At 38.6% G+C, this 26,086-nt stretch overlaps 2 protein-coding genes across 6 annotated transcripts in view; one reads left to right on the top strand and one right to left on the bottom strand.

The window, feature by feature from the left end:
• The window catches only part of ptpn11b (protein tyrosine phosphatase non-receptor type 11b), a 30,010-nt gene extending 12,952 nt beyond the window's left edge, over positions 1-17,058 (top strand). For 4 of the 5 annotated variants that reach the window (XM_060894581.1, XM_060894583.1, XM_060894584.1 and 1 more), the window contains exons 3-16: positions 4,175-4,369; positions 5,617-5,809; positions 5,909-6,025; positions 6,162-6,275; positions 6,676-6,772; positions 7,078-7,157; positions 7,384-7,539; positions 7,864-7,995; positions 8,345-8,499; positions 10,029-10,096; positions 10,196-10,347; positions 10,514-10,608; positions 11,044-11,160; positions 13,258-17,058. In XM_060894581.1, coding sequence (XP_060750564.1) covers positions 4,175-4,369; positions 5,617-5,809; positions 5,909-6,025; positions 6,162-6,275; positions 6,676-6,772; positions 7,078-7,157; positions 7,384-7,539; positions 7,864-7,995; positions 8,345-8,499; positions 10,029-10,096; positions 10,196-10,347; positions 10,514-10,608; positions 11,044-11,128 — 1,639 coding nt within the window. In that variant the 3' untranslated portion in view covers positions 11,129-11,160; positions 13,258-17,058. The remainder of the gene's footprint in view (positions 1-4,174; positions 4,370-5,616; positions 5,810-5,908; positions 6,026-6,161; positions 6,276-6,675; positions 6,773-7,077; positions 7,158-7,383; positions 7,540-7,863; positions 7,996-8,344; positions 8,500-10,028; positions 10,097-10,195; positions 10,348-10,513; positions 10,609-11,043; positions 11,161-13,257) is intronic. The other variant, XM_060894582.1, reaches the window with a different exon arrangement.
• Positions 17,059-19,669: 2,611 nt separating this feature from the next.
• Positions 19,670-25,573, bottom strand: LOC132862527 (RING finger protein 223). Its single transcript, XM_060894586.1, has 3 exons — positions 25,379-25,573; positions 23,979-24,076; positions 19,670-22,155 (listed from the first exon to the last, which is right to left on the bottom strand). Exon 3 carries the CDS (start codon positions 22,136-22,138, stop codon positions 21,479-21,481), a length of 660 nt encoding a protein of 219 aa, XP_060750569.1. The 5' UTR covers positions 22,139-22,155; positions 23,979-24,076; positions 25,379-25,573; the 3' UTR covers positions 19,670-21,478.
• Positions 25,574-26,086: the final 513 nt, after the last annotated feature.

The raw sequence follows: 26,086 nt of genomic DNA, 5'->3' as shown, positions 1-26,086 counted from the left end.
CTCTGTTAAGCTGGATCAGGAAGTGCTGAATATTGATTAACACTTCTCTTCTGAGGTCTAAAAGGATAAACATAAATAAATAGATCAAATAATAACTAAATAATAATCTACATAAGAAATGATTCCTGTTCATGTTTTATTTTCGTTAATCTCAGTCACTTTATATGAATTTTTTTACTAATCCTAATCCCCTAATCCCCTATACTAAGCCAAAGCACAGACACTTTGCTCAGATATTCTTACCAAATAATACACACACACACACACACACACACACACACAATTTTATAAAATACAGTAATTACAGATACCAGGATCAGTCTTAGGCCAATAACTGCAAAAAATGTTGAATCAGATATTGGGATACAAGAACAAAAAGGAATTTGATTTGATCCTGTAATAAATGTAGAAAAAATGGAATTAGATTTGTATTAAGGAACAGTTAATACTTACATATAAAGAGCCACGATTGTGCTTTTTGTTAAGTATGTGTGTGTGTGTGTGTGTGTGTGTGTTTGTGTGTGTATACTGTATATATGTGTGTATATATTTGTACATATATGTGTGTGTATACTGTATATATGTGTGTGTATGTTTGTACATATATGTGTATGTATGTTTGTACATATATGTGCATGTATGTTTGTACATATATGTGTATGTATGTTTGTACATATATGTGTGTATACTGTATATATGTGTGTGTGTGTAAGTGTATATATACTGTATATTTGTGTGTGTATGTTTGTACATATGTGTGTGTGTACTGTATATATATATATATATATATATATATATATATATATATATATATATATATATATATATATATATATGTGTGTGTGTGTGTGTGAGAATGTGTATATATACTGTACATGTGTGTGTGTATACTGTATATATATATGTGTGTGTGAGAATGTGTGTATATATACTGTACATATGTGTGTGAAGAAACTCTGTGGCTTCTGAAGAAACTGGTATCCTGTCATTTAATCATTTAATCTGTTCACACACACCCTGTTTAACAAGTTTAGTTACTAATAATGACACCATGTACAACCTGACACTACTGATACAGTAGTACGTGCTAATAATTGCATGTCTTTTTTATTACTTTTTTCTATCCTGGGCTTATTATACTTTAAGATTTCATGGGAAATAGGGTGGTGCTTGCTTTCATTGTAAATTCATGTGCATAGGATGCTTTTAACTTTGATTAATATAGTACTCTTCTTAAAAAGCTAAAGCATTAGTGTGCAAAAAAAAAAAAAAAGCTTTTGCATCTCTTTCTCTTCAGTCTAAAGTCTTCCTAAGACATGCAGACTGAAAGTTACTTTCTTCCCAGTGAGAGATGAGAAGGTGATTACAAAGTCATTAGGAAAGTCTTGCTTTAAAAGAGCATTATTAGATAAAGGCCTGGAGGTTTTTGGGAGCTAAATGGACACCGAGGGATTCCATCAGGGCATTATCTCCTCGTCCATGCCTCTCTCTGGCTCTTATCTCTCTTGCTCTGAGTTTCCTGGGTGGAGACTGCAGCATGCCGTCGGCTCCATTGTTAACAGTTTAGTAGCTCGTACAGAGAGGATGTAGCGTGGAGTCCTGTCATACAAACATCTCACCGAAGGTCACTTCAACGTTTCAGGTGATGTATGAGTGCCAGGTAATGTGTGCTGTAAGTGTTCAGGAAATGGCCTTATGAACCTGTTTGGAGCCCACAATGAACAAAGAGCGAAATACATCCCTACTGGTTAAAGGTTTTCTATCAATTCTAAAGAGTTGAAATGAGTCACCTCTGGTTAAAATATGACATTGGAGCCACTCTACTAAACAAGATGGAATGAACATTGCCCTATTGCTGGTATGGACTTTTCCAGCTCTGACTTATGTAATATGGGATTGCCTCAGCTATCTGAACAATACATCCTGTGCTCGGTCTATTTATTAGGTTTTAAACCACCGCGTTTAAATATGAACTTAGTCTACGACTAATCAACTGCTATATTGTGACTTGTCCATCCAGGACCAAACATAGTGGGCTGTGATCTGTGTGAAACTTTGATGCATGCAGGAAGGAAATAGTTAAACACAGACATGCGGAGTGACTCACTAGCACTGTTGTGTTCCTTTGCTCCCATTTGTGCCAAGCCTAGCTCTGGCAGTAAAATCAATGTTGAGCGCATGGAGCTTTAAAGATAAAATTAGTGAGCAGGCAGAGTTGAATAAGGGGCTGGAGTACTGCGGTGTTATTCTGTCCATCTTCAGTCTGGCCTAAAGGATTTTGTTGTTCTTATCGTCTTTACTGTCATCATCGTTGTTGTTATCGTCATTATTGTTGTTGCTGGTATTGTTGTAGTTCCATACCTGCTATTTTAACCCACCGATTACATTTATTTGTTCTTCTTCTCTCCTGTAGTAAATACCACAGCACTGTGACTTTTACACTCTTGTGTATATATTTACTCTACGTTTATTAATTAGTTAGTACTGGGATTCTATATATAAAATGATCTGTCTCGCTGTCTGACTACTTAATGAAAAGTCACAGAGAAGAAACAAAAAATTCTTCAAGCACTAATTTTTTTTAAGCAAATTCTTTTTCATTTTTAATTTTTTTTTGGTTGTTGCTTGATGCATGCTGCAAGTTTCAATGATTTATAAAAAATCGATATTATTGCATGCTTTCCTTTGTGTTCTAACTGGAAAATGTGACCAGAGAAGCGCTGTATGTCCGGGAGCGTCGGGAGGTAAATGAGCTCAGCTGGGGCGTTTTGCCATGTCTGGTTGTGTGCACAGTGATTGCATTAGAGCAGCTTGCAGAGGGACAACACAGCCTGCCCATTTACAGCAGTTCCTCACCCATTAGGCCTCAGCACTGAAATCCTGCAATGCCCAGACTCCACTGCTCCAACTCTAATGCAATTACACCCAGGAGAGAGTGCCGATTTAGGAGCCAAGCCCACATAGAGACAGAGCTACTAGCGAATGAGAGAATAAGAGATTGGATTTATCTCACTTTCATATCACTCTGTCCTCATTATCTATTTGCAGTATAGCTCTATTGCTTTTAACTTCAAGGCCGTACATTTGCTGAACTGACATTTTTTTTTAGGTGTGTGTTTTCGTGCTCAATATGACCTGACCTTACCGCAGGCTTGTGGCTTTTTTGCCTGAGCCCAGCTGATTTTATCTGTGCAGGTGCTCATGTTCACTTTTTTCCATACGTTGACATTTGGAGCTTCAGCATATTTGAAGTACACTGACACTTGTAGTGAAAAAAACCCAAAACAAAATAATGTGGCTGCAGTTTATCATTGCTCTAAACTACTGAAACCAACTGTAATCTTTTGTGGTGTTGGTGTAGTGTTAATAAAAAAAGGCTTTCTATCATTCTTAGAGAGGAAGGAGTAGTTTTCAATCTTAGGAGCCTCTTCACTCATTAGGTTTATAAACCTAACACAGCATCTTAACAGAACTGACCAGAACAGCACTGATATGTCCGTATCTGGTGGAGATCCGTGCAAAAGAGAAATAGATTTAAATTCTAGACAGCTAGTGGTTTTCACGTCTTTTGTGTTTTGCACTTTTTTGCACTTTTTTGCTTGGCTCTGTTACACTGTAATAGTACAGTATGTTGTGTTCAAACTTTGCTTCTAAATGCAAATGCTTCAAAATGCTGCCTGCTTGTTTCTAGTGTGTGTGCCTGTCTGTGTGCCTGTCTGTGTGCGTGTGTGTGTGTGTTTTAAATGATTCCAGCATGCTATCGGATTCATCCTTTTCAAGCATAAATTTGCTACCTAATATAAATCTGTTTGTGTCACACGCAATAAAGAGTTTCTTTGTTACTAAAACGTAATGCTACTTTAATTAATTATCTTAAACCCTCCTGCATTGCTGGGCTCATTTAAGTGAAATGAAACTGCATTTCTCTTCTCCACTGTTGGCTGTTATCATAAATGAAAGTGTAATGAATGTAATGAATAATGTAGAGCACTTTTTCATATATCCTTATATAAATCCTACTGTGTGTAATGTGTAGAAAGGTTGTAGAGGTAAAACAGATGTAGAACTACTATTCATCTGAACTCACAGTCCATTAGATGAGCTATGAGCATGTATGAGCTGGCTGAGCACTGCCTCCTTTGTCTCATCTGTGTTTTCTATCAACCCCAATTAGGCGCTACGATGAAGTCACTCACATTAAGATCCAGAATTCTGGCGATTATTACGACCTGTACGGAGGGGAGAAGTTCGCCACTTTGGCTGAGTTGGTGCAGTACTACATGGAACAGCACGACCTTCTGCGAGAGAGGAACGGAGATGTTATCGAGCTTAAATATCCTCTCAACTGCAAAGACCCCACTTCTGAGAGGTAGAACATCAGCAAGGGCAACACACACACACACACACATACAATAATTGTTGTACTATTTATCTTTTTTTTTTTTTTTTAAAAAACAGTCATCAACTGAGCAGCAAGTTTTCTATATTTACTGTAAAATTAAAATCTTCAGCACATTGCTATCTTTTGTTGATTTGATTAGTGCAGTTAAATGATTTAAAAAAAAAGCATGTAAGACTGAATACAAATGACTTTTCCAGGTTCAATATGTCAATATAGAGGTTACACTGTAAATAGCAATGTCTCCATGAATCAGTGCATTAAATGCGCAAAATAATAGAGCTGTGTATCACAGCGTGGTCCGATCTTACCCACAAAAGGGCCAGTGTGGGGGTGATGTGCAACCCACAGCATCACATGCCATCTTTTTTACATCGCTAGTGGAATTCACTACAGCACAGTGTAAGGATTTTATTTACTTTTATTTAGCAACAACAATAACTACAGATGAATGATACGGTCCTGTACTTACAGCAAAGTGATCTAAAAGTGACCATGTTCCATTCAAGCAGGAGATTATTAATTAAGAGCCTTTTCAGAGTCGACTAGTCAGTGTAACCCCTAACACACACACACACACACACACACACACACACACACACAGAATGAGAGTAAGAGAGAGTGAGAGTGAGGAAGACGAATCAGGGGAGCATGCCCTCTAGTGCACAAACCAAGCAATGGGCGCTTATCCGAATTCATCAGCTATTATTCAGCTACATGTTTATATTTGATGTTTATATGCAGGCCTGCTGTTTTTACTTGAGGAAATCTACTCTAAATTATTTTCTACTAACATTGTAAGATTGTTTAGGTATTCCTCTAAGACCCGAGATGCCTCACTTATCTTTGTCTGGTCATAAAGATCACAGTTTATCATAGCTCGGTTTTTGCGGTTTTTCCATTAAACAAAAACAACCATGTGTGCCACCCACACATACCTTCACTTTTCCACATCAACAGCTCTATCACATGCACACGGTGTAGGCGTGTTCTTTACAAGCACATGTGCCAATTTTCCAACCACAAAAATATAGTTTTCTGGTTTCGACTGAAACATTTGCATGTTAGTATTGAGGTTTGTTTTCATGCCAGTGCAATATCTAGATATTTGCTTATCATTTGATTTTTTTTTTTTTTTTAACCAACTGTCTGTTTTTATGTAGAATAAAAGAAATGACAAGAAATTAAATGAAAACGATTTCAATTTGTGTGTTCAGGTGGTATCACGGGCATCTTTCAGGCCGAGACGCAGAAAAGCTCCTGACAGAGAAAGGCAAGCCAGGCAGCTTTCTGGTGAGGGAGAGTCAGAGCAAACCTGGAGACTTTGTGCTGTCTGTTCTCACTAACGAGGAAAAACACGAAAATGTGGACCGCAAGACAAAAGTCACCCACGTCATGATACGATACCAGGTATGGAAGAGATTAGAGATTAGAAGCTTAAGCGAGTGATTGTTGGATTTTCAAAAAGCCGCTTCATGTCATTTGTGTCTTCTTGCGCTGCTTCCACAGGATGTGAAGTATGACGTGGGTGGAGGGGAGAGGTTTGACACACTAACAGACTTAGTGGAGCACTATAAAAAGAACCCCATGGTGGAGAAGAGTGGGATCGTAGTGCACCTTAAGCAGGTGTACTTTCTGTTTCACTGTTTGATTTGTCCATCTTTTCCTTCTTGTTTCTTGTTTGTATCCAAAAACCTCTTGGCCGCTTGCCAAACTGCAGTATTTTAATGATTGCTTTGTGTTTTCTCTTTATGAATGGAAGCCGTTCAATGCCACACGGATAAATGCGGCCAACATCGAGAACCGGGTGCGAGAGTTAAATAAAGTCGCAGACAATTCTGAGAAACCCAAGCAGGGCTTCTGGGAAGAATTTGAGGTAAATTGTAGGGCTGATTGTTCAGTTATTTTCACATTTTGTATAGCAGCTTTGTTTACAAGATATCATTTTTTTTCTTCCTAAAGGAAATATGAGAGTATTTCATAGTTTAGTTCATATTTGCCTTCTTTACATATTTTATCTGATGAATCTGGCAGTTAGAAGATGTCTGAACAAACGGTCCTCTGTATGACCCCATATAACACATCTACGCCTTTCCCCCAGGGGGCGCTGGCTAGACACAAAGTTTCATATAATGTAGATCTCTTCACTGTTCTGTCTGAGTAATTTTTACTACTCAAAAACCTATTTTGCCTTAAGTACCATTTTTGTCTATATCATTGTTCTACAAATATTCAATGAGTCATTTTTTATGTTTTCTCCTCATGTATTTCCTCAGATGCTGCAGCAGCAGGAATGTAAACTCCTGTATCCCAGAAAAGAAGGCCAGAGAGCTGAGAATAAGAGCAAAAACAGATACAAGAACATTCTACCCTGTACGTCAACACTTACACACACCAACTGCCACCACCTTCTACTTTCTATCTGTTTTTTTCCCCTAAGAAAAGGTTGTCAAACATGTACTGTAGCCCATGGGTCTGGACCAGTCAGATAAAGGCTTTAATCCAGCTGCCCGCCTGAATTAATCCTTTTTCTGTATTTAAAATGGCTTGTGGACTGTACTTGAACTCAAAGATTTGGGGAAAAAAGTCCGTAATCTCGGCCACTATGCTAGAGGAATAAACAAAGCAATAATCGAGGGACTGCTAGTCGTGAGTCACGCTCTTTCTCTGTGTTGTAGTTGACACCACCAGGGTGACGATCACGGAAGCGGATCCCGACGTGCCTGGCTCTGACTACATTAATGCCAACTATATCAGAGTAAGTCAGGTTAAAAGACCTGGATAAAAACTTGAAGACAGTTTTGCAACTCGTCTGAGGACGCCCAGCCCTAGAGAGCATGCAGTGTTAATGATATAAAAGCTAACTGTTCAGATCTTTAAATTAGTTAGATTGTTGAGATAATAAGTAATAAATTATAATCAATATTATATATAAATAATAATAATAATAAATCTCCACCAATGTGTGTTGTGCTTTTTCTCAGAGTGTGCAGGAAGAGGACCGTCACGTGGACGAAGGCAAAGTGTTCATTGCTACTCAGGGCTGCCTTCAGAACACAGTTCTGGACTTCTGGAAAATGGTCTATCAGGAAAACACTCATGTTATTGTCATGACGACCAAGGAGATGGAGCGAGGCAGGGTGAGGTCAGGCCCTGGAGCCTGTTGTGCTTTATTTCCAGCTGTTGCAAACGAAACAACACAAAGCTTTATTTAGATTATTTTGCACATCGAAGCAGAGTTCTTCAGATGTGGAGAGGTGCACTGCTGAAGGGCTGAAGTGTTTGGTGCAGGGCTACTCAAGTGGAAGGTCCAATTAAATAAAATTATCGTGGTATGTCTAGTGAACAGATGAGAAACATCGTTTTTATATCTTTAAGGGCTCTGCTTCAGTAATTTAATATGCACTTGGTTTTGGCCCCTGAAGTGCTTTTCTGATTCCTGGGTTTATTCTGTCCATTCACAGAATAAATGTGTGCGCTACTGGCCAGACACAGGCACAACAAAGGAGTTTGGGAATGTGTGTGTGATGAACATGGAGGAACAGGCTGCTCAGGACTACATCCGCAGAAAGCTGGAGGTCACATGTACAGACCGAGTGAGACTCTTTACATTCATTTCTAAAGCTGGGTTTTTCCTAATTTTTTGCAGAAGTTAACCCATTTTAGTTAGAAAAAAAAAACAATGATTGCAGCACAGAGTATAATAAAGTTATTCAAATAAAAGAAACACACGTACCATCTTATTTAATTATTCATTCAAGCTGTATTTTTAAACCAAAGTCCTTTAAGCCTTTTATTCTTGTTATTGACTGGTAATAGGACGAACAGCACGATCATATGATTAAAAAAGACAAATCTGAACTTCTCACTTTAAGAATATTTTCGACTCTGTAGAATCAGTGACATCATGTACTGAATGTATGTCTGCTCCTTATATAACTGTAGAAGGAAGCTCCTCGGTACATCTGGCACTATCAGTACCTGAGCTGGCCTGATCATGGCGTGCCCAATGAACCAGGTGGAGTTCTCAACTTTCTTGAACAGGTCAACCGAACTCAGAACAGCATTCCAAATACCGGACCTGTCATAGTCCACTGCAGGTAATAGAATATAAATACTGTATATAGTATATCATCTTTAGATTTATTACAATAACTAATGTTAACGACTTTTGAAAAGACACTGCTTTTCTTATAGAACAATCTCAACCACATCTAGTGGTGAAACCCTGCATACCGCATATAACGTGCATACCGTAAATATTCCACTGTTTAGCATGCATGAGCTTCCAGCTGCCCGTGGCTGCCTAGTGTCGTTGTGATTAACAGCAGAGAGAGAGAGAGAGAGAGAGGATGGGTTCCCTTCTGAGCCTGGTTCCTCTCAAGGTTTCTTCCTTTAATCATCTTCCTTGCCGCCATCGCCTCCGGCTTGCTCATTAGTGACAGGGATAGATATATAGTATTTTAAATTTTAACTTAATCTTTTTATTTTAATTAATTTAATTAATTGTATATATTCATTTATTTATTTGTATCCTTATTTTTCTTCTTCTTCTTCTTCTTATTATTATTATATTTTTATTTTTTTTTTTCTCTCTCTTCTGTTTCCATGCTTCTGTAAAGCCGCTTTGAGACGATGGGAATTGTTAAAAGCGCTATACAAATAAATTGAATTGAATTGAAAATTGAATTGTGTATCGTTCGGGATTCAAACTCGTGCTTTTCTCATTTCTGAGTAATTGTGTGGCAGCCTGTATGCACTCCTCTGTATGTTCCCGAAACAAATGTCAAATTATTGCCAGAAGTGAAAATGGAGAAATGACATTTAAATATTGCATACTGACTGGAGCTTAAGGCCATCAGATGTTCTGATTACAAACTGAATTGATGAGACTGCCTGTTTAGATACAGTATGTAGCAATGTGACAGCTTGATCGAGTGCCCCGGAGACCTTAGACACACAGACACACAGATCTTTTCAGTGTCGTCTCAAAACTCTATTGATAGATAGATGGCAAAAATACATTCACATAAACCCTGACATCCACCTGCGCCCTCGCCTCGTGCAGGTATTACGAATCCAATTATCATATTATTATATTGTCTGCTGAGCAGGTTGTTATTTCCTTACTTTCTCATTTCAGGTTCACAATTTAATCTTGCTTTCTTTTATTATTAAACCTTTATGCTTTGGTGTCAGATGTGCTTTGTCTTTTGTTTGGTTCCAGAATTCAGCACAGATTTCGAAAGGAAATAACATCTGAGTGAAATAGAATTAATGGCTTCATAGACCTTTAAGCTTCCCTACTGCTCACCATGCACACTTTTAGCGTTATACTTGAGGCGTGTGACATGACAGTGTATGTCATATTTACTGACTCCCACTGTATTGGCACGATCATACATGCATTTTCAAATTGAAGGTGTTTTTTTTTTAAACAGATGTTTTAAGTCTAAACCCATTAAGGCACACTAACTGTTTTTATGTCTTTATTTGTTAAACCTGGAACAAAGGAAGATGGAAGGAAGATAGCAAAACAGGAATATAGACATATATGGGTGTGGTATGTGTGGCCATAAATGTGTTTTGATTTTTCCTTCTTATCTGTTTTGCTGTTTTTTTATTGCAGCGCAGGGATCGGAAGAACAGGCACCATAATCGTGATAGACATCCTTATTGATATCATAAATAGACAAGGTATGCTGTTGATGTTAACTTTCTGAACATGGTAAAATACTGTAAGTGCTGGTGTGTATGGAATTGTGTTAATCCTATTGTGTGTGTGTGTGTGTGTAGGATTGGACTGTGATATAGACGTCCCAAAGACCATCCAGCGAGTGCGTCAGCAGCGATCCGGCATGGTCCAGACCGAAGCCCAGTATAAGTTCATCTACATGGCTGTACAACAGCATATTGACACAGCACAGAAGAGGCTGGAGGAAGAGCAGGTAACATTTCAGTCCTTTTACAAAGCAGCAGTGTTTTGTAGGATTGTGTTTCTAGGAGTTGGAGTTCAAAGCTGTAAAAAGAGAAGTTCTTTTGTGCAGTCAGTGTGTATAATCGCTCCTCCTGCCAATGGCAGTTTATCATGTTGTTGATGATCATCTTTTGCAGAGGAATAAGACGAAGGAAAGAGAGTACTCCAATATCAAATACACTCAGATGACAAATACTAGGGCTTTGCCCAACTCCTCTCGCTCATCGTCTGTGTAAGTTCCTCACACACCTCACACACAAGTTAATTATTGATGAATGTGTTACAGTTATTTATAAGGTTTTTGAGAAATCATTTGAATTTACTGGATTTGATTACGTAAGTTGTCCCAGTGAGTAAGTTCAAGCGCCTTGACAAGTAAGTCATGTTCCATAAACTGTTTGAGGAACCTGAGTAAATCTGCAGGTTTAGTGTCTGTAAACTATGTATAGCTTCCATGCACACTTACTCAACTTACATCTGCTTGCTGTGTGATGGATGTTGTGACGTAAAACTACTACAGTTTGTTTTGTGAAACATCCATCGAACAGCAAGTTGTAAACCGTACCGCACATCTCAGTCTCTGTTCCTCCGTTTACTGATGTGATGTGTTTGGAGAGTAAATCCGTCCTCATCACACTGTGTACAACATCCTGTCTTATTTAACTAGAATGAATGATGACACATCCAGTGTATACGAGAATGTACACATCAAAAACCCAAAGAGCCCCGTCTGCACAAACTCCAGGAGATAGGACTCGGGGCTGCTGCCTCACACTCTCTCTATGTGAGTATGTGTTTCCATTTTTACACACACACAGACACAGACACACACACACAGAGCATTCTGCAATGCAATTAGCACCACGCAGCTGCTGACACATCAGTGGTGTCAGGGGTGTGAAAGTCAAAAGGTTACACATGAACGTAACGTGTAAAAAGTGAATGTGAGGCCCAATTCTAGGGCCCAATTTATTTCATTATAATAATTAGATTTAGTCAGAAATAGCAATTTATGCTAAAAAGTGCTTATACTGTATTTCAGTGAGGAGATTAAATCCAAATCATCCCAACACTCAACATTACAGCATTCTAATACCACAGCACCTTTCAAATAAAGACGTGTTTTCAGAAAAAGATATTCATTATACTTAATATTCAAGGTAACTTTTCCACCCCGGAAAGTCCTTTGCAGGACAGAGCAGTTTGCATGTTGCTTATCAATGTGTACTGTAACAGCTATATAAGGTTGAAATGACAATAAAAGCTTCTTGACTCTTATAGCGTGACAAGCTGCATGTTTCAGTAGAGACAAAAAGTAGAGCTTTATAGCTGCTATAAAGGTATTTTTCATCCCATTATATTGAACCTAACTGTTGCTATATGCTGTGGTATAAGAGGTAAAAACACAAACACTATATTGCACTGTTAGTGTTGGTAAATTGGGGCATCACACCACACCATGTTTTGTTTTTCTTTTTTTTTTTTTGCCCTGTAACATTTTACTTTATATCACAGCATGTATGAATTCTTAAATCTGATTAGTCAGAAGGTTTTCATGAATTATTGTAATGTAAAAGCGCGAAAAGATTGTAGTCCTGGCTGTGATCTGAACAGCCGGTTAGAATTAACGTGCTTGGTTTAATATGCTACTGTTTCTATAATAACAGCTCATCAACAGGGGCTCTATTAATTTAAGACTATTAATTAAGAGCTAAGTGAAATATATAACTGAAATATATATGATGTATGGACATATTGCATCAGGAGATCTTAATTTAAAATTTATTCTCAGTGTATTGGTGAGATAGGAGAGAGGAGTTTGCACTTCTCTGTTTCTCAGTAAAAAATCACTTTCCCTAATAGTGTTGTATTATTATCATATAACCGCACGGTGCTGGAGTGTTAATCATTGCTTAGCTTCTCAAAGAGGCTCCACCTCTTGGTAAGAAATCTTAGTGGCTAATCGTGGTGCTAAATGCTAGCAGGCTTTGAATTCTCTCTGAGCATAAATAATAATAGAAATAATACGTAAATATGACTTCAATAATGCTTCCAATAAATACACATTTAAATGCAGTTCATATTAAACACATTGTTATACTCCTGAGTTATATTCCTAGTAATATTCTTGCCCTTTATGGAGTAATTGAATGTAATTGTGTCGTTTTGTATGTGATATTTTGTATAGAAGTGTAAGGAATGTGCCTCCGTGTCACTCTTTAAGCTTTTGTATGAAACAGAATCATGAAGGGTAGCTGTAGCTGGATACTCTGAATAAAAGCATTGATGTAGAAGGGAGTGGGTTGACCTTGAGTATTCTCCAAAACACAAAGGGCACAACTGAGCTCAGTGTTTTAGTTTTCAACAGTGGATACATTATGCTACTAAAATATTATTATTGTATTTGATTAAATGACACGTCGAATCCACAGTGCACAATTTCATGATGTAATTGTTAATTAATAAACTCTCTATGTGTCTGTGTTTCTGTGTGTGTGTGTGTGTGTCTGCATGTGTCTCTGTGTGTGCGTGTGTGTGTGTCTGCATGTGTCTCTGTATGTGTGTGTCTGTGTGTGTGTCTGCGTGTGTCTCTCTCTCTCTGTGTGTGTGTCTGTCTGTCTCTCTGTGTATCTGTGTGTCTGTGTCTCTGTGTGTGTGCGTCTGTGTGTCTGGGTGTGTCTCTCTCTGTGTGTCTGTGTGTTTGCATGTGTGCGTCTGTGTGTCTGCGTGTGTCTCTTTGTGTGTCTCTGTGTGTCTGTGTGTGTCTGTGTGTGTCTCTGTGTGTGTCTATGTGTCTGTGTGTGTCTCTGTGTGTGTGTGTGTGTCTGTCTGTCTGTCTGTGTGTGTGTGTGTGTGTGTGTGTGTTTTTCCTCTGTTGCAGTAGAGGTGCTATGTGCAGGCACTTGGCTGTGATGTGATTTAGGAGCTTGAGTGGACACATGTGTTGGAGGTATGACTGGAGGACCCTGAGAGCTGCACAGCTCCTGCACTCCTTCCTCACTGACTGACTCGCTGTCTAAGTGCCTGATCTGCCTCAAACAGCCAGAGCACAGCCTCCTCAGTGCTTCTCCCTCCAGTCTGATAAGCCGGCACGGTTCTACCTACTGTACCTAGCGCTCAGCTACTCAATCACTTCTGAACAAAGACTGTTACACAGGACTAACTCCAGGTTTCTCCAGACTTTGTCCTGTTCACACTCTGTATGCCTGCTGCCAGACCTTGTGCTGTCCTAAAGACTTCTGTCGCATTTCACTGGTTTAGCTGTGAGATGCACACAGTGAAACAACTGTCAATGGCAGAAGATCTTGCTGAACTTGCACGCCAAAAAAACAACAAAAAACCCCAGCTAGAATTGCAACTCGTTCCAGCTCTCAAGCTACTTCGAATACCGAGATGTTTCTAATGTTATTGTTAGCTAACAGCAAAAACGGGTGACTTTTTAAAGTGGTACGTTGTCGTAGATGTATTTCCAATAAGCAGGCTGCATTTTCTGCTTCTGTAAAAGAGTCTGCTGTGATGCTTAGCAAAGCTTTATCTTGTACTGATTATATATGAGGTCACGTTGCTTATTAATGGGCTCATAGACCAATCAGCTTCTGTGTTTGAGCTTTTTCTCTGCAGGCATGGCCTCAGACGTTTTTTATCTGGTTTTAGTAAGCTTTGGCAGCTCACTGATTATTTCTCTTACAGTATATCCATTATTCATTTCTACTGACACGTTTTCTCTTAGTTGTGACTGATATTTTGTGACAGATGTCAGAATCGTTGCGCAGGGTTGATTTAAAAAACGTCATTTGAACGTTATTCCGCATTCTCAGAGGAAGACCCTAAAACCATTTTGATTGATGTTCAGGGTTTGTGTATTATAAATATGGTGATAAATAGGCATTCAGGGATTGTAATCTGTTCAGGGATGGCACTCTGTGTTTCATCAGCGGAAGGTCAGGAAGCGACTGGAGATGTGTGCGAGTTATGACGGGTTTATGAAAGTCGTGGAGTTCAGGCAGAGAGGACAGGTCATGCCGGTCGAGTTACAGATGGTAACAGTCTTCTGTACAGATTTAAGCAGTCCAGATGGCCTAAGACTAGGAATAGGTTTGCCTGTGAAAAAGCAATTTGTAAAATGCCAGTAATCCACACAGGATGATTGGAAGAAACCAGCATGACTTGTGATGTCAAAAGGAGCTTGATCTTCTAGAAGTCGTATGCTGGCATGAGGAAGATTAGACATGTGCACCAGATTCTGAATGCTTAAAATAACTCAGGTTACGATGGGTCGGATTAATCACCGTCTACATCTACGCAAGTGGTTGCAGAGAAGACTATGTAAGGAGGAAGGTGACGTGCTGAGTGAAAGAACTGAGAAGCACCCTGGCTGTGGTTCAGATGATATAGTGCCCTCAAGAATGATAGGCACCTTTCATATAAAATGAATGTTCCCCAAAAGAGCTTACTTTCTTTAATAATGTTTAATGTTTCCCTGGGGTGTAAATATGAGATGTAAAATTCACTTCTTTTTCAAGCCAAAGAACACAAAAAAACACTCATGGTTATTGTCCTGCACAAGTCAAGTGCTAATTATAATAAGTAGTGATTAATACCATTAAGCACAATTTGAAAAAGTTGGAAATATGCCAGGAATTTGAACCGTTGTCCCACAGCGAGGAGTACGGTGATAAATGGGTGAACTAGAGCCCAGATTGTGTGATTGTAAAAAGCAAAAAAACAAAATCAAACCCAAACAGTTATTTCGTAACAGCAAGCTAGCTGAAAGAAGCTCAACATCAACATGTGAGATGTAAAAAACATCTAATCTAATGCTGCACCTAAACTAAACAGCATACACAAACCTGAGAATGACTTTTAGTCTCTCTCTGTCTCTCTCTCTCTGTCTCTCTCTCTCTCTCTCTCTCTCTCTCTCTGTCTCTCTCTCTCTCTCTCTCTCTCTCTGTCTCTCTCTCTCTCTCTCTGTCTCTCTCTCTCTCTCTCTCTCTGTCTCTCTCTCTCTCTCTCTCTCTCTCTCTCTCTCTCTCTGTCTCTCTCTCTCTCTCTCTCTCTCTGTCTCTCTCTCTCTCTCTCTCTCTCTCTCTCTCTCTGTCTCTCTCTCTGTCTCTCTCTCTCTCTCTCTCTGTCTCTCTCTCTCTCTCTCTCTCTCTCTCTCTCTCTCTCTCTCTCTCTCTCTCTCTCTCTCTCTCTCTCTCTCTCTCTCTCTCTCTCTCTCTCTCTTCATCCTTGTTAGACATTACAGGAAGAGAGTTCTGAAAGTCTATGAAGTGTTTTCTAGAAACAAAATGTTGAAGTCAAACAATGCCCCTCTATATTTTTGAGCACAACATATTTCTAATTGCACGTGCAATTTCTTTTATTAAGTCATTTTTGTTCATTTTCAAAAAGAGTGGCAGTTATTTTAGAGGGTGCTATATTCCACTTTCAGTATTTTTCTGGCTGAAATGTCAAAAAAAGCAACAAAGAGATAAAAAAGGTGCTTCTCACTAGTGTAATAGCCTCAAGTGTATCTGTTTGTTCTATTTCTACTGCATGATGCACACAGGAAAGTGAAACCTAGTGAACCGTTACTATAGTCAGACCATCAACCGTTAAGATATAGTCAGAATCTGAGTGTAAATAAAATGTACAGAAGTCCTACCCTTCAGGATCTCACACGAGTGATGAGCAGCAGTGCAGTTTAGTTCCTCTTATTATCTGAGATTGTACATGTTTGGCCTTGACGGAATCTGCAACAGCGAAGCAGAGGAGTAAACATGACAGGCTGATGTGTGTTAAACAGCGCTATCACTGCTGCACTGAATCAGGAGTTTTCTGTCCTTTTAATGGCTAATGGATGCCAAATATGTCGTACCTACACGTGTGGAGGCTTTAGCTTGTGGGGAAGATGAAGCTTTATTGCTAGAAATGTGCTACAAATAACCGGACACTGAAAGGAGAAACGATGGTGCGATGTTCAAGCTTATTAACCAGCTCATTACCACTGTTGGAAAGAAAGAATTTTATTTATGAATCCTCTTTTGTACAAGGATGCTCGTTTGTCTCTTCTTGATATTTGTTGTGTTCACTTTGCCACTGTGAAAATGGCTAAGGGGTCAAATCTTTGGTGTTTTGCTGAGACTTCAATACTTGAAATTGTGTATGAACTGCTGAGTTCTAGCTGCCGGCAAGTGTGAGAACGTTTCGTGGATGTTAACATGTAGATAACATTTTGCTATGATGTTGTTTTGTCATCACTGATGAATTTTAGATTCTAGATTTGATTTATTACCGATTTATTATTTAGTAACACACGTGAATTGATGAGTAATACATGTGATATGATGAACTGTTGACTGGTTGCTTTTGTAAATTGTTTTAGAATTCATTGGCAAAATTATTATTATTATTATTATTATTATTGTTGTTGTTATTATTATTAATATTATTTGGACAGGGCAATGTTAATAATCCTAAGGTATGCAAAACATTGCTATTGTACATTTTTTAATTAGTTTCTTTCAATGTTTTTTTTTTTTTTTTTTGAATCACAGGTTTAACGGTATGCTGTCTGTCCCTGTGTGAATACTGTTTTTCCTCTTGCACTGGCTAAACCTGAACGCCTTCTTTTCTGATAACCACAGCTGATGCGATGACTATCTTAACTGATAACAAATAAATCTATAGAATATTTAAACTTAATACTAAAACCTGTTTTATTTCCATCGTAGAAACACGACAGTAAAGGGTTCTGTTTTTTTGCAGTCTTTCAGTCAGAACCAGCACACTTACATATTACACACTGAAACACAGGATCACACAAAATTACATATGAACCAAAAATATGGAAAAAGCCTATCAGAGAAATGGGATAGTTGTGTGTGATTTTTTGCAGCAATAAAATGTGGAGGAAATAAAGATGGCTGACAGGATAACATGTGACGTGTTATCATGGCTTGTAGATGTTGAAGCATGAGAGTTAAACAGAATGGTTAGATTTACTTTACAGCATTTAGCAGACAACCTTATCCAGAGCAACTTACATCTCAGTTTATACAAGTGAGGGTTAAGGGCCTTGCACAGGGGCCCAGCAGTGGCAGCTTGGTGGACCTGGGATTCGAAACTCAGGACCTTCTGAATGGCAGACCAACACCTTAAACCACTAGGCTACATATTCACCATTGTGACATGCTTGTAATGTTTCAGAACAACACTGACCCTTTTAGTTCATTCCATTGCTTCAGTAAGGAATAAAACACAACCTGGGCATGCAGTTATAAGCAAAGAATTCAACAATAAGGTGGTGTGATGTGTTCTTCTTCTATAACAGCACATTCACAACTAATCAGGGATACAACAGTGCTGAGATATTACAGAGTGATGGCTTGAATCTGGCCCTTTATTTGTAGCCAAAAATGCTTGATCATGCTGCAGCTTTTTTCAAACTTTGAGATGCAATTTGCAAAGATTTTTGTGCTTTTTTTTTTCTTTTTCTTTTCAGAAAATGACTTGAATTGGTGAAATTCTAAACACTCCTTTAATCGTCTACCAGTGAAGACGCATGTAATGACGTTCAGCGATCGCTGTACTCAAGTTCCACACGTGAATCACACACGACATCACATGTCACTTAACACGTCTCGCGTGGTTATTTAGAAAAACTGCAGGCTTCACCGAATATCACAGATTTTGTGTTCATTTTTGTGATCACAGTTACAAATCACTAACATAAGTTCATCTGAAAGCTACAGCTATGCTAACAAACTACTGACAGATGAAGTAGATAAAGTTGGATATGTAGATGAAGTTGGCTTAAAGTTTTTTTTCAAGCCGAGAAAATAAATTACAAGCTGAATTACAGGTGCATTGTGATTAAGACAGCACTTAAAATGGCCGACTCCCTACTCAGTGCACTCACTACTGAACGTTTGCCCCGATTGAGACGTAGCCACACTCACATTCTCACACACTACCTGATGTTAAGTGGTGCATTAAGTTGAACATGGTTTATATTTACAATTGCCACTGTAAGTAGATCACAGGGGTTGAGGAATGTGTCGAGGTGTGTGTGTGTGTGTGAGAGGGAGGAAGGTATGTGTGTGAGGAAGGAAGGCATTATTCAGTAACAATTACACAACCTAAACGAATGCAACAAACAAATGTTTGCTTTCATTTTATTTTTACTTGAAGCTTTTAAGAACTTTTGCACAGACCTGCATGTACATTATTTCTGACATGCCAAAGGCTGAAGCTTTTAATTTTATGTCAAGGGAATCTTGTAGAAAGTGTTGCCAGGTTTCAGAAAACCGCAGCCACACTACTGCTCACTTAATACACAAGACTCCATCCCAAACAGTTCAGGCTCAGGTTCTTATTCTATGTGTGTGAAATAAGTTAGCAGTAGTGTATTCAGTATTTGTGTTACAGGAACATTTTACAGAACCTGGCAACCGTGTTCACAGGACAAAGCCTAAATCGGTTAATGATATGAATAGAAAGTTCATTCAGTGAAGTTTTTCTCCAGTACACTGACCTGAACATTGCTTTACTTAGATACCACATTTCCACCATATTTTAAAGAAAATAAAACCATATTTCTACCATATTTGCACAAAACAAATTCATTATTCAGACACAACGCTTAAAAGACTCCCCGTGGTCGATTCTTATAGCGAGTCTTTACACGGCTATTGTTAATAAAATTCATTGTTTTGATTTGGGAAATATGTTATTCCTTTAAAGCTTTGCTTGCTTACGCAGTCACGTTATTTAGAAGATAATAAAGTTAACAGAAATCTGGAGAAAATTAGATTTTAGGATTCAGAAAATGTTATGCAAATTGCTTTTTATTAACATTTATAAATAAAGAATAGCTTTTTTAGCCAAATAGCCAGAAGCCTCTTTTTGTACGTTAGCAACCCAGTGTTTCCAGTCAATAGTGGTAGGGTTCATATTAAATAAAAATTCCAGTATAAGCCACACCCACTTCTTGTTTATATGTGAACTTTTTGAGGACTAACCCGGTGCCATCGTGTTACAGCCTTAATGTGAGAGGGGGAATTTTACTAAAATGGCAACGTGTTCAAGATAAGATCTGGATGACTTCAGTATTTTGAACACTTGTAGACGTGTTCAGATGTTGTGCTTTCTTTTGTGTCTGATCATCGTAGCACCTTGTTACTCTTAAAAAAAAGCCTTACCGTTGTTTTCACCCACTCTCACATGGTCTTGGCTGACAGCTGCTCGTGCTGAAGCTCCCTCAGTTTCCCCATGGGTATGTTTATATATTATCTGAGACAGGAGCTGGATACTGTTTCACACGTCTTTTACTTTTAACTTCACTTCCAAACCCACAAATTCTTCGGAATGAAATACTTTAATTCATATGTTGTGGATGTTAAAAAGCCCAGAAGAAATGAGTAGGTGATCATCTTTACAAACACTTCAGTTTTGGGCTCGGTTTACCTGTGTGTGTGTGTGTGTGTGTGTGTGTGTATTTGTGTATTTGTGTGTGTTTGTGTGTGTGTGTGTTTGTGTATTTGTGTGTGTCTGTGTTTGTGTATTTGTGTGCTTGTGTGTGTTTGTGTATTTGTGTGTGTGTTTGTGTATTTGTGTTTGTGTATTTGTGTGTGTGTTTGTGTATTTGTGTGCTTGTGTGTGTTTGTGTATTTGTGTGTGATTGTGTGTATTTGTTTGTGTGTGTGTTTGTGTATTCGTGTGTATGTGTGTGTTTGTGTATTTGTGTGTGTGTTTGTGTATTTGTGTATGTGTGTGTTTGTGTATTTGTGTGTGTGTGTTTGTGTATTTGTGTGTGTGCTTGTGTGTGTGTGTGTATTTGTGTGTGTGTTTGTGTATTTGTGTGTGTGTGTGTTCATGATTGACTGGCTGAGTTCCAGTTCAGGTCACACATGGGAAACTGAGCTACCAATACTGACACAGAACAGAAAGTTAGCAAAGATTGTGTTTACAGCAAATTGTGTGTTTACAGCAAATTGTGTGTTTACCGTATTAAAACAGAACCATTAGGCTCGATCATGGACATTTTTCCTCTGAACGTTGGTGTTTAGTCAGCATTTACTATTTTGTACACAAACAAAAAGAGATATAGTCCAAAATACGATGTGAACAAATACACCAGAATACAAGACAGAATTATTACAGAAATGCTGGTGGGTATGAAAAAACCACAAAGATATTCATAGTGCACTTACCAAAAAAGTTAATATAACCTTTTAATGGATTTTGGCATGTGATGTCTCACCCACTGGAAAGAACCACTTAAATACTGTTCCAAGATCAACAATTTCTCTCTTTTTTTTCATACAGTTAAAAAAATCTTTTGGCTTTGGCTCTTAAAAAAATGCAAACAAACTCACATTAGTTTCTACAATCACAGATAATGAAAGTGCTGACGTCCACAGTTTTGGACCTTTAAATGGTGGTACCTTTGTGCACGGCTGCTACCTCATCATCTCATTAGTGCTATAATAACTCACTCCAGTCCTGTGCTTACTGATCAAAGATTTAGCCATTGATTTATCTCAAGAGGCTGATGAAAATATTTGCATTACCCTTGGTAAACTGTAGCGCAGTGGGAAATGTCACCACGTCTCAGCTTCAGGGTTTGATCATGAACTCAGGTTTCTGTCTGTGTGGAGTGTTTGATGTTCTCCATGTGTCTGTCTGAGTTTCATTGTGTTCTCTGGTTTCTTTTCACCTTCTAAAACAACATGTTAGGTGGACTGGTGAGGTGTGTGTGTGTGTGTGTGTGTGTGTGTGTGTGTGTGTGTGTGTGTGCCGTATTGGTGATAAGACATCAAGTAGTCTTACCTCATGTTCAGTGTTTGGATTCCACCACAACCCTGAACAAAAGAAATAAACAAATAAATGAATGAGAGAATGAATGAATGGCCAGTTCATACATGACAGTGTATACATGACATGGCAAGAACACTAATTAGAACTGAAAGGTCACACAGAACTTTTGGAAGCCCATTTTCAGTTTCTAATAATAACATCCTTTATTTTTGTGTCTTGTCCATCATTGTTGAGTGTACAGTCTCAGGAGTGTAAGACGAACAGTTTGTGTGTGTTTGTGTGCGAAGAGTTTGTGTCAGTTATGGGTCCATCAGTATGCGTGGTGCAATGGTGCTGGTGTTGGGATACGGGGATCGGGGAACACAGCGCATCGATCCCGTGGTGACGATACACTGCAGCGGCCACAACACAATCACCGCCACCAGCACCGTGATTACAATAAACAGCAGCAACTTCTTCCAGTTAGTGAGTCTGTCTATCAGGGCTGGCCTGGAGCGCATCTGAGGTGGAGAAACTGCACCTTGCCCACTGCCACCAATGTCTATACAGATGCAGAAAGCCGGCATGCCTGTTTTAAATGGCCGCTTGTAGCACAGCTTGTCTCCCTCGAGCCACACGGGCTCCTCATGCTGCTGGTGCTTGGGAAGACGACACAGAACCTCGTGACTGGTGGTCAGAGCCGGTGGGCCATTTTTAGGGATGGTCGTAAGGTGTCGGCAGAAGGGACATGAGATTTTGCTTTCCTGAGGGTCCATGGAAATGGCCATGAGGCGTGAGAGACACTCCAGACAGAACGTATGTGTGCAGTCCAGCTGTTTTGGGGTTTTGAAGACATTGTCATAGGTGGTGAAGCAAATGGAGCATTGCAGCTCAGGACCTTTCTCCACTTCAGCATCCACCGTCGCCTGGGTGTGCCACACATTCGCTCCCAGGTCCATCTTACAGGTACATCCGGTCATTCAAACCTCATTTATGTCTAATTGATTCAAAACACAAACAATAACACATTAGGACTTGTCTTATGATTAAGTAGATACATAATACATAATTAATTCAATTAGACAGTTTTTGTATGAAAGATATAACTACATGAATACAATCTACAGTATATTATACCAAAAAATGGCAGTAAAGTATGTAAAAATATCAAGTCCTCTACATATTGTTCATGGTTTAGATCATTGTTTTTAATCCAGTGTAGTTGTTGCTCTTTTAAACGTGAAAAATGAAATTTCTAGTCTTTTATATGATTTACTTTTCTAAACTCCTTAACTTTGTTGTTAAGACTTTTTGATGTAATTTATTCATTTCATACAATTTTACTGAATAATAGTAAAAGTAATAGTAAGCAGCAGATATCTGATCACTTCTGCTTACTTGGACTGAGAGACGAGAAAAAATGTTTATATACTTTTATCTAGTCTCCACTGTGAAGGCCAGAACTTGTGTCAATAATACAGAAGTCATTGACACTGACCTCCAGTTCTGTAGTATCTGCAGAAATGTCTGCAAAACAGCACGATAATATCTACTAGCTCTAATATCTGTGACATTGCCTCCACTTTTAACATTGTGAAACTTTAGCATGGTTTAGACCTTGTATCTGACTGGCACGCAAATTTTACTCATTTGCCAAATACTGCACCGGATTGAGCGATGGTATTACACTAGTACTGTGTTACACAGGCATGTATCTCCACTCATTATCAGATTTTATTGAACTGTAAAGGTGTTCTTGACCTGATCCCTCCTACGTTGGCTGCTCCTTTCAAGTCTCAACTGATAACCGAGCTACTGACTCTGTAAGCACTTTTCCTTGAATTTGATTGATGCTTCTCGAATTAATTTCAACTAATTTGACATATAATAAGAATATGTTACATTTATTTTCTATATTTTTGTTCTTGTGTTGGATCTGAAATAATAAGGAATAAATATGTACAATATTAAAATGTAGCACTTACGCCTTGTTCCTTGAAACTTTAAAGTCAGCCTATATTTCATACTTTTTATGACTAAATCTTGTACTACAGTATAATAGAGTCCGGTGGTTGGACCTATTTATTTATTTATTTATTTATTTATTTATAGTAGATGTGAATAAATAAATACATTTATTCATTATTTATTTATTTATTTATTTATTTATAGTAGATGTGAATAAATCGAAATGCTTCTTATGTTCAATATTCATAATGTTAATTTCTTAATAAATACAGTTTTATTTGTGCTTTTAACATTCTCACGAAGTAGATTTACAAAAATATGTATATTTAAAATTTTAAAATGGATAAATTTCCTAATAACCAGGCCAGAAGCAACGGTGAGAAGGAAAAACTCCTTGAGATGATATGAGGAAGAAACCTTGAGAGGAACCAGAATCAAAAGGGAATCTGCCCTCATCTGGGTGACACTGGATAATGAGATTATAAAATCATTTCCATTAATGTCTGTGTACAGTGCAATTGTGTAACCAGGAAATAAATTCAGGTTTTATTAGCAAGTATACATTTGATCTTTGAACTTTTTTATCAATTTTGGTATATCGAGAACAAAAATACAAAATAAAATGTATTCCTGTAAGATATGCAGGTACTGAAACCAAACTTTGTTTATATTTTAATGAATGAAAATAAATAGTCTTTGTGTTGGACTCTGACCTTTGGACTTTGCATCACATACTTAAGTCGAAGTGTGAATGTGGAATATTACAGAACATGGCGATAATATTATTAAGCCCATGGCAATGAGAGCAAGAACAATTATACATTAACATGTGAGAGCTTCATAACGTTGTACCTTGGAATTACGGTCCTGTGTACATGCAGAGCGCTGAGATCACACAACAGTGTACGCTTGACCAGCCGAGCAGCTGCAGCACGGTACGCCGTACAAGCCTGTGTAAAAGACGAGTGGGATTAAAGAGAACTCTTGTTACACAGTGTAAAGTTCATGTGTCTAGTAATCTGGTATAAACAATACCTAGCTTATTATTTTCGTTTGGTACGGGTTAATTTTCCACAGATGTTTTGCAATCACTTTCATTCTTGGCTGCAGTCTCACGCAACACTGCGTTCAGGCTGGCATGATGGTGCATATGCGGGGTGTGTTTTCTCTGTGTGAGTTATGTGGGAGTCCCTGGCTTACGACACACAGCACACACAGAGCGCTTTGTTGTTTCTGTTTTCATTGTGCTGTCAGGATTTTGATAGCCTTTCATAAACCTTTTCATAACAATCAGCCACTCTGAAAGGTACATAGTGAGATCCAATGCTCTTCACTGTTCTAAAGTCTAAATTTTATATTTTCACTGGAGTTTTAGGACCATAGAACAAACAGAACAAAGATTACTATCACGTCAGGTTGATTGCACTGTTCATATTGTCTGTAATATTTACACTTATTCTGGTTAAGAAGGCATCTGTACTCTCTATCCTGAAAATGGCTGAGCATGTGTGTGCGCGTGTTTGTATGTGCGTGCGTGTATGTGTGTGTATGTCCATTTGTAGATCTGGGATAAGAGTTTTCAGACCAGATGTCCTGTTCACACAAACCTGCAGAGTGTGTGTGTGTGTGTGTGTGTGTGTGTGTGTGTGTGTGTGTCCTCATGTCTGTCTGTCTGCTCTTTTCACTCTCCCTGCAGTGCACAATGCTCCTGCTTGTTCTCCTCTTATTACTCTCTCTTTGGCATTCCTGATGCCCGGGCAGCTTGTGAGGCTCAGCACAGTGACAGGGGGAGACTGAGTCTCTATGATCACCTGCACTACAATTCACAATTCTCTACGCACTCAAGGAGAGCGTAGAGACCTTCGGTGGTATATATTAACCCAATTCACTCTGACATGGTTCTACTACTCCAGCGTTGGAAGACCTACCCTCTAAGTGTGACATTTAGAATCTAGTGTACTGTGTTATAGTATCTAAACGATTAAGGATACAATGCTTTAAACTGTAAAAACTCCTTCTTATTTTTATAATGTAAAGATTTACTTCAGTTTGTTACAAAACGTGTATCATGTTGATCATTTATAGCTGTTTAATTGAAAATTATGGTCTTTGGTTACTCGTTTCAGGCTTAGTTCTCATGGTTCTTCTGCATATCAGCTTGTCTTATTGTTGTTTCCTTTCAAACACATCAGTTTTTCTTTGCAAACTAAACACACTATTTCAAGCTTGTCAAACTCTACAGATGCACTTACCTGTTTGTGTTCCTGTCTTGTTTCTGTTTCCTGAGCTGCTTTTAGAGTGTGTTCACATTCTCGAGTCTGGAGTGAGTGGTGCTACAGGTGGAACAGAAGTGCATTGCCCTCTCGCCGCATGGTAACTGCCTCATCTCCACTCTCACCTGCCCTTACGTTCCTCACGCCCTGTCAAAATGACACTGATAGGCACGAACAATAACTCTGCCTTGAGGCAGGCTTAGTGAGGGGGAGGGCCAGCACGAAGGACGAGGGAATTTCTAGTGTTACATTTCTAGACCTTCTGTCTTTCTCTATTCCTACATATGTTTTAGACTTCTTTCTGTTCTTCTTTCTCTCAGCTTATCTCACATGATATCTCCATTACTATAATTTCTATCATCTTTGCTTCTCTGAAAGTGTAGGCCATGGATAAAACGAGGCTTATTTTGAAATTAGGTGTACTTTTGCCTGTCTTTGATTACACAGGTGCAACAGTCTGTATGCAAACTACAGGCGGGGAGTTTGGTGCACTTGCAAAAGCAAACACTGAGAACACAATTCAAGTTTGTCTATCCAAAATAAAACCCCATATGTTCACCTGGCAGGTTTTGTCAGCCAGTTGTAGCTCATGAAAGAAAAGTACGTTTTTCCTTTGATGCTTTACAGTCACTGATTTTTTCTCGGTTCAAAACTTTCTAATGTTACACACACAAATGTTTAGGCTAA

Source organism: Tachysurus vachellii, chromosome 19 (assembly GCF_030014155.1).
Source record: "Tachysurus vachellii isolate PV-2020 chromosome 19, HZAU_Pvac_v1, whole genome shotgun sequence".
Lineage (NCBI taxonomy): Eukaryota > Metazoa > Chordata > Actinopteri > Siluriformes > Bagridae > Tachysurus > Tachysurus vachellii.
The sequence above is the reverse complement of the archived record's forward strand: the minus strand, read 5'-3'. Positions and strand labels throughout refer to the sequence as shown.